The 8,798-nt window shown below is 31.8% G+C and overlaps 1 protein-coding gene across 1 annotated transcript; it reads right to left on the reverse strand.

Moving 5' to 3' along the window:
* Nucleotides 1-3,262: 3,262 nt before the first annotated feature.
* LOC113561117 (endocuticle structural glycoprotein ABD-4-like) lies at nucleotides 3,263-5,569 on the reverse strand. Its single transcript, XM_026967345.1, has 3 exons — nucleotides 5,412-5,569; nucleotides 4,274-4,419; nucleotides 3,263-4,053 (listed from the first exon to the last, which is right to left on the reverse strand). The coding sequence occupies exons 1-3, from the start codon at nucleotides 5,421-5,423 to the stop codon at nucleotides 3,747-3,749; spliced, it is 465 nt and encodes a 154-aa protein (XP_026823146.1). The 5' UTR covers nucleotides 5,424-5,569; the 3' UTR covers nucleotides 3,263-3,746.
* Nucleotides 5,570-8,798: the final 3,229 nt, after the last annotated feature.

The following is an 8,798-nucleotide window of genomic DNA, read 5'->3' on the forward strand; positions in this document are numbered from 1 at the left end:
TTTTTAACAAAACAAAAAAACGATTTATTTTTTATTTTTAGAAATTAATTTAACTATCTATCTAATGGTTTGCTAACATAATACGTCAAATTGGAAATTATTTTCATATCATAAATTATTCTGACTAGTGAGTACCGTCGACGCACCATAAAAATGCAACACCAGGTTAAAAATTTCAAAAATTAATAGTTACAAAAACAATTAAAATATAATTGTTTCTACCAGACTGAAGTTGTTTATAATACTTAAAAAAAACTCATTCTGGGCGTATTAACTATTGACTCTATGACAAATGGTAGACACAATATATACGATGTACCTACCTACCTATGTGACGCGCACACGTGTTACATGTAGGTATATATTTTAACTATTGCCATTTTATTGTCTTGAGCCGTTTAATATCGCATTTTATTTTATTTCTTAGCCATGGCTCACAAGCTCACACAAATAATGTTATAAGGACGCAACCGGTTTCCCGCAATGGCTGCTATGTCCGAATAACGATGCCAATGAATTCCACACACTCCGCGCCCTATTATAACCACCTAATCTAACCGTCGCATGTTTAAGTATGTAAGTACCTATATACTCGCACACTTGGCACAGACTTGCAGTCGGCGACCTTGGCCGGTAGATATATAGAAAAGAAGATGTATAAAAAAATTTTTTTTTTAAATCCATTATAATTAACTGGCATGGATCGATGAAAAAAAGAGTATAATACATATATTATTTAAAATACACATTATTTGCCGAACGATGTAATGCGACTCGATTTTCATTGTCCGTTTCTACGGGTTTATAGTTATTAATTTATTATGTCATACGTATATAAATGTATAATATAGGTTGGTACGTAAAGAATATTGACATTTTATGGGAGTAGACGTTTTTTCTTTTATACCATCTTGTATGTTTGGAAAATACAGGGTGCTGATTTGATGCGTATCAACAGTGGAAATCAGCCGTCGACTTAAAAAGTTATAGCTATTTAACGTAGATTGTAGTAGGTTGCCCACATTTAGCTTCCTAGAATATAATATTTTCTCACATTGTAAACAGTTTATATCTACCATAGTTCAGGGGTCACCAATTAATATTTTTGAAGGGCCACATTAGGAATCTGAAATTTTTTTGCGGGCCATCAAAATTCTAAGTATATATTTATATAATTTAAAAACTAATAATATTTAACAAAAAATAATAATTTATAACAATAACACATATTTTAATGTCGTAGTATGTGTTATTTATTCTTTGTCTGCGGGTCGGATAAAATTTGTTCGCGGACCGCTATTAGGTGGTGACCAATGCCATAGTCCATAATATATATTAGGCTTACGTTTTCATTTATATTTTATTCTTTTTATATTTTAAGAATTTGGTTGCTATTGAATATTAATTTTTTGATGAAATAAAACGTTCAATGAAAAATCAAATTTATTTTTTGTTTTTATTTTTTATGAGCTCGACTTTTATGGTTTGAAAACATTGATTTCGATCAGGCGTTTTAGATAGGCAAATTAACCGTACATTTTATAATTATTGTAAAGTTCAAATCGTTTGCTTTTTTGGATATGGCATGAACCTTGTAAATATTTTTTTTACACAATATTATTATGTAACAACTAATGATTAATAATATCAGTTTGCCATTAATTCAACTATATTGACTATGTGTAGCTTATACAAGTTCGAAAATAATGTAAATATGTTTTTGTATATTGTTTGGAATACATTTAGATTTGATTAATATATTCTAATATTATATTTTATACAGATAATTTTTATTTATTATGACATTATGTAATATCTAATTATAATATTTATTTTAATAATTTATATGTCGCTAAATACCACACATAGCTTATTAATATATACCTAACGTTATCATAATATTTACACGAAAAACATAATAATTTCGAAACATTTTTTAAAATTCGAACTAAATTTCTACTATATAGCAATAAAGATCATTGAGACAAATATTCACAAGTTATTGTAATCAATATTACAGATAGAAAATGTAGAATTCTATAGACTTAAAAGTTGTATTTTGAATCTTATAAGTTATAATGTAGATGCTAATAGTCATAACTATAAATAGGTAGGCATACCATTATCCATTTGCAGTTTATACGTACATTATTTTATCTTAAATCGGGTTACGGCGTTACATAATTAAGTTATAAAAATATGAAACTTTATGATTTTATTACTATATTGTCTATATTGCTATAAAATACCTTACTTAGTTACTTGTTTAATTGTATTTGTAATATATTGTTAATTGTTACGCACACTTAAAACTGCTATTAATCCTTTTGTTAGATCTTATATACTAATATCTGTTTTAAATCTACCTCAATATAAATGTAGTACCGAGTCCTTAATTGTATTTTCATAAGTTTATTTTATCTATAATCTACTGTGCATATTTTCAATTATTTAAATAAAAATAGATATGCACAAGCCAAATTATATTGTCTTCATAAGTCTTAAATATTATTTACTGTTATTCATTTGATTTATCTATGGTAAAATTATTTAAATTTCGTTTCAAATCAAATTTCTATATGCCTAAATATAATATTATGTATTATTTATAATGTTTTTTCGTGACTATTAAAACTTTTGAACTATTTACAGGTACCAGTATGTAGGTAGGTAGATAATATAATAAAATTTATTTTAATGTGTTAAAATTATAAAAATAACTAATGGTTCCTTTGTTTGAGCGATACTTATTTTGCAACCATAAAATTTGTATCCAAGGTAAACTTCAAGTGAAATCGGTATCGTCATTAAAGCATCTTTTATTTTTTGGCTGATGTAATTTATTATGAAATCTACTATTAAATAATGTGTTTTTCGATTAGTAAAGTTTTTTAACATTTCTAGTATAACACCGAAAACCAGTTTTGATTATGGAAAAATGTGTCAATTCTTGGATAGTTCCCATGAGTTAAGTGAATTACACACTTATTCAGCCATTATATTATTATGTCTGCGATTGTGAATCGCCCGGTTTTTCTGGTTTTGGATTGAGAATCTAAAGAGCACTGCCAAGGATTATGTTATAAACTATTACTTTAGAAGATGGTCTTGTAATCGTTGGCAGATTTTTTTCCTGATTTGACTTTTTTTTTTTATTATTTTGTCGTTTTATGTTTTGAAATATTATTATTATAGAATACGTTGTGTGTTATACACAATAATAATAAGGTTAAGATTTTAACAAATAAATTTGAAAGTCCCATTTGTTATACAAATTGTTTTTATTTTCAAACTTAAACTCTACATAATGACATACATATTACACATGGTAAACAAAAATAATATGTTCGCTTGGATATACATAGGTCGATATACACCGTGCCTACATGTACCAAACGAGTACACACATAAAGAAGTGACGACAGAAACGTCAACTATGAGAGACATTTCTTTATAGCGTTCGTCGGGAAAGATAAAAAAAAAAAAGGAAAAGGAAAGAAAAGGAAAAAAAAAAGTTCAATTGAGTTCGAATTTTGGGTATTTGATCAAAAGAAGATTTGAAAAAAAACCAATCATCAAAACGATGAAATTCGAACCGAATTGTAGAATTTTTTTTCTTTTATTTTTCTTATTCTTTTTTTAAGACGAGGGAAGGAAGAAGTGGTAGAGGTTCGATTATTTGATGCTTGCACAAATAAACGTCCGGCAGTTGTTGAATTCGTTGATTTCGTCATAATATATATCATCTAGTACCGTTTGGCTCCGTTGATTGGGAAACCCCTCTCGTCGTATTGACCGGCATCGGCGGCGGCGTTCTTGTAGGCCAATTCGTTGGCACGGACCAACGCTTCTGGGAGTGGTGGTGGTGTGGGCAAATGTGCTCCCTTGGCGACGAAACCGTTTTCAGCGTCGGAGTAGTATTCTACTTGGTAGACAACGCCGTCTGGGCCGGTGTACAAGTAGTATCCTTGGGCAACTTGTCCCTCGGCTTCGGTGCCTGGGTTCTTCAAGTATCCGGATTCGCCGGCTGAGATTCCGTTTCCGGTCTGGTAGCTGCGAACAATAGGATACGGATGATACGGGCGCGTTAGATTAAATTGTATAACTATTATTGATAACGACGATAATTTAATAATTAAAACGTATACATAAAACGTTCATCAATTACATGTCATTGTTTGTTTTATTGGCGTTCGGCGAGGAACAGAATATAGTTTTGTATACTGCGACTGCCATTTTACTGATCTATTATGTGCACTGTATATGTACTCACCTGTATTGGTAAGATCCGTCGAGGTTGAGTTCTTGTGTCTGGGCAATGATCGGGATGGGGGTTGTGTTGGCGGTGGTCGGGGCGTAGTAAGCACCTTGTGGGGCGCCGAAGACAGCGCAGGCCGAAGCCAAAACGACAAATGCAGCCTGTAAAATATGATTTCGGTATTATAGCGGATATAGTTTTTTTTGTCTTATCGTGGGTCTAAAGGTGGTAGTAACGTTTATTGAATTTGAAATTGTTTATTGAAAATCGTTATGTGGAATTGATCGTAAATCGTGATTGCAATTAAAACATTTAACACGTATATAATATAATATATTATGGGCTGTATGGAATTGGAAAACACTACTATCGTACAAATCTATTGCGTGTTCTCTTATAACATATCAGTACACTGAATGATACTTAGAGATACATATGTATTTATAATATTATGCAAAATAGATTTAGGATAATTTTGACGTTGGCCGTTTTCGTGTAGGAAAGAGCCCGCGGTCGACGCTTCAAACCGAACGTTATACCGCAGTATTAAAAGCGGTAGGTATATACTCGTGTATAAAATATAATCGTGGATATTGCTCGATAATTACGAGTGGACGCGCTGAAGTGTGTGTGTTACGTGTTTTGAAACTATTTTCCCCGTCGCGATCGTGCAGCTCGGCTCGGCGTAGGCATAATATAATAATTTTATTATTTGTATTATTATTGTTGTTTTGATCGCCACCGCGGCTCATAAAAACGCATTGTCACGGCACATTATTTTTTTTTAAGCTCTTAGCGTTTTCTTTACACGCACAATTTCTACGTCGCAACTGCACCGATGTGTGTAGTTAGAACCGCGTCGCGTATATGTCCCGTAAATGATTCCGTGTATAGGAATCCGAGGTACGGGCGAAAAACTTAGTTCCCGGATGAAACCACCGCCGGTCTCACACGTTCGGCACATGTCTGTATGTAATAATTTGTAAAGTACGTGGAAGCATATATTATCACGCGGTAAAAAAATAACTGAACGACTGTTTAAACGAAGACAAAAAAAAAATAACGATGTTTTTCGTGTCTTAACTGCGGGTTTCGAACTAAGCAGATACTTTATGATGTGTAAAAAATAAATATAATATAGTATAATACTCACGGTGTGGAACATGGTGAGTTTTTGGGTTTTGTTGGTGTTGTTGGTTGTCTTGAGTAAAGCGAACTGTTGTCGGACGGACTTGAGAGCGCACACAATTGTCTGTTGGCTGTCGCTAAACTGTTAAATACTCGAATTCCCCACCCCGGCGCGATGTGGCTGGATAAACGGTGCAGGTATCGCACTAGATTAAAAACGTATACGTACAGTGCACGTCTGGACGAACGAGTGAGAGACAGACACAGAGAGAGAGAGTGATGGTGTGCGTATGTGTGTTGATGAGTGTGAGAGAGAAAATAGGAACCGCAACACGAATAAGAAAAGAGAAAAAAAAGGGGAAAGACGAAAAATAAAGATAGCCACCGCCGATATCTTTCCCCTTCGAATTCACGTCGGTGGCGGGAGGATGAGCAGGAGGAGGTTGAGCGCGGGATGGTGTCGGATTTTACGCGCGCGTGCGATAACCCGAAGCGTCGTCGAGGAGGGGCCACCCGATGACCTTAAGGATGAAATAATAATAATGGAAAAAAAAAAAATCATAACCCGAGCGTGGGCCGCGTGCTAAGTGTTGCGCAACTATATCACGACGGCGGCGGCGTCGATGATGATACCTACAAACATTGCTCGTATATTATGACGGATGGAGATGACCGGTCGAGCGACAACTCTTCTTGCTGCCGTTTTCGTATGTACGCGTCGGCGGCGTTTATTACTACAATATTATTATTATCATCGTCATCGTCATCTGGTGCGCTATATCCACGACGGCGGTGATGGCTGTTGCACGGTCGCGGTATCCGGAGCTCTTCGCGCACAACACCGGCCGATCGAAACAGTGCATACGTGTACCTGCGTCCCGCTAAGCCGTACGTGGATTTCTATAATAACATAAACGACTGCCAAACACAATTATATATTTTGTTGGGACGACGACAGGAGACGTATAATTTTGTCTGTTTTTTTTTTTTTTTTGATTTTTTTCCACTAAGTGTACTTGGTTTTTTACGTGCACTGTCTGCAGTTGTATTCTTTTCCGCGACGTCGTTTTATAAAGTATAATACATTCTATACATACCAAAGTCTTGTATATAGATTAAAATTTGTCGTTTATTTTCCATTTTTGTTTTCTCGCAGTTCTTTTTATTGATTTCTTTTTTGTTCGTATTACATCGTATATTATACGATACTATATCATATACGCGAAACACAGCACGTGTGTTTGAATATTGGCCGCTGTAATGTAGACGATCAAGCAGTTCGGAAACCGAGACAAGTATACAATATGTACAGAGTGCATAATGCATTCAATCATTTATCATTGTGTCGGGTTTTTTGATTTTTCGTAAACCGTCAATACGTAGGTACAACCATATTGGGGTAACCTTAATAGTTTTTTCGTTTCTGTATACATTTAATACTTTTTAAACATTGCATTCATTTTACGTTGATTCTATTGCTTCACGTGTAACGATAAGCCGATAAGGTATAGTGTTTACACTGATACTTTACAATAGATAGAGCTGATGAGAGATGTTAACATACCGTAAACGTAACCTCTAGATGTATATGTTATTTTTACATAAATGTAATTAGCGAAAGACGTGAATGTATGTACTTGGATTTTAAATTTTAATTCGTTTGGTTTTCATACAGTGTGCACTGTGGGTAGATACTATTTATACTTGTGAATTCTGATCACTGATCATAAAACAAACCGACAAGACGTATAATACGTTTTGTTTTTATTTGTTATTATTTATTAGGTAAACGGTAAATTATAAGTTTATAGAAAGAATAGTAATAAATAATATTGATTAATCTTAAGTCTGAATATAAATAACTAATAAATTAATTTTCTAGAAGTTAGGTATTATTAGGTAATAATTTGATTATAGACCATCTAATTATTTAACGTTATATTTTTTCAAGAGTAATATTTTTAATTATATTACGTTGTTTCAATAGTAAAATGTAATTGTTTAATATCTGCAAGCATTAGATACAGATTTACAATACAAAAGGTAAATGATACAAATTATGTAGGTACAATATATGATTGTGTACAGAAATTAATTTCTATTATGGCTAATTAGGGAAGATTTTATCAATACCTATTTGTATTTTGTTTTAATTTAATTCAACTACAATAACGCTAATTAAACTAAAACTTTGTATGCATTTTTAAATATAATGAAAAACAAGTATTAGTAAAAATAGATAAGTACCATGTTAGCAACAAAACATTTACCACTGTTTAGTTAATCAAGTTCAGATGATTTTTAAGATTTAAAGATACTCTATGTGTTCATGCAGTGGGTCACTCAACTCCTGTTTCTCACATTTTGTAGATAGTTATTCATTTAATTTATGTAATCAAGATTCAAGATGTTTTTTACATTTCCAGACATCGAAAGACCTTAAATTAATCTTAATCACACAGAATTCGCATTAGGTAGTAATAACAAGTTTTTGGTAATATATTTTGCAATTCCAATTGAATCGGACCATCTTCGATACAATGATTATGTAATGAAATAATTTGTTTTTCATATACTTGTACAGGTTTAACATATACCGACCCGATGTGTAAATGTATTATTGGTAAGTATCTTTCTATTGGCGTGATCGTGTACAATTTTGTTTAATAAATAAACATTGGTAAGAAAATTAGCAATTATTATTCGGTATTCATATTTTATACTTTATTACGATATTTGTAGATATACTACTGAGTACTGGTACTAGTAATATTAAACATGTAATATATTAATTGTATAGAATATGATCATTAATAGGTACTTATATTATATTTTTTATCGTATAATCATACAAAAAAATTTACAATTAAATTGTTATAAATTAAAGAACATAATCAATGATAATTTGATTTTTGTTGCTTTATAATGTTTTATAAAAGCTTATTCAAACCTGATATATAAATAATAAAGTATAATATATATATATATATATATATCGATTATCTTTATTACCAATTTAATTTAAGAAATAAAACTTGAAATAAAAATATATATATGTCTCACTATTTTGAATATTAAATTTATAGAATATTATGCAATTTCCAAAATTTATTTAAAAAAAAAAATGTTGACCTAAAAACTTGTCAGAAAAATGCAGAAGAAATCGATCGAACGGCAAATCGAATATAGTATTATTATTAATGGTAAATGGCAGGTCGAATGCTGCAGGGCAGGTCATTCGGAATGATGTGAACGTCATTCCTTAATGCAGAAGCCCAATATTACGAATGTTGCAAACAGTTTGAATAGTTATTTTGAAAGGTTTTTTTTTATTTAATATACAATTTATATTTAGTATACACTTATTTACTTCGTGTCATATATTTAAATTGAACGCATACTATTATAGTTA

This window comes from Rhopalosiphum maidis, chromosome 1 (assembly GCF_003676215.2).
Source record: "Rhopalosiphum maidis isolate BTI-1 chromosome 1, ASM367621v3, whole genome shotgun sequence".
NCBI lineage: Eukaryota > Metazoa > Arthropoda > Insecta > Hemiptera > Aphididae > Rhopalosiphum > Rhopalosiphum maidis.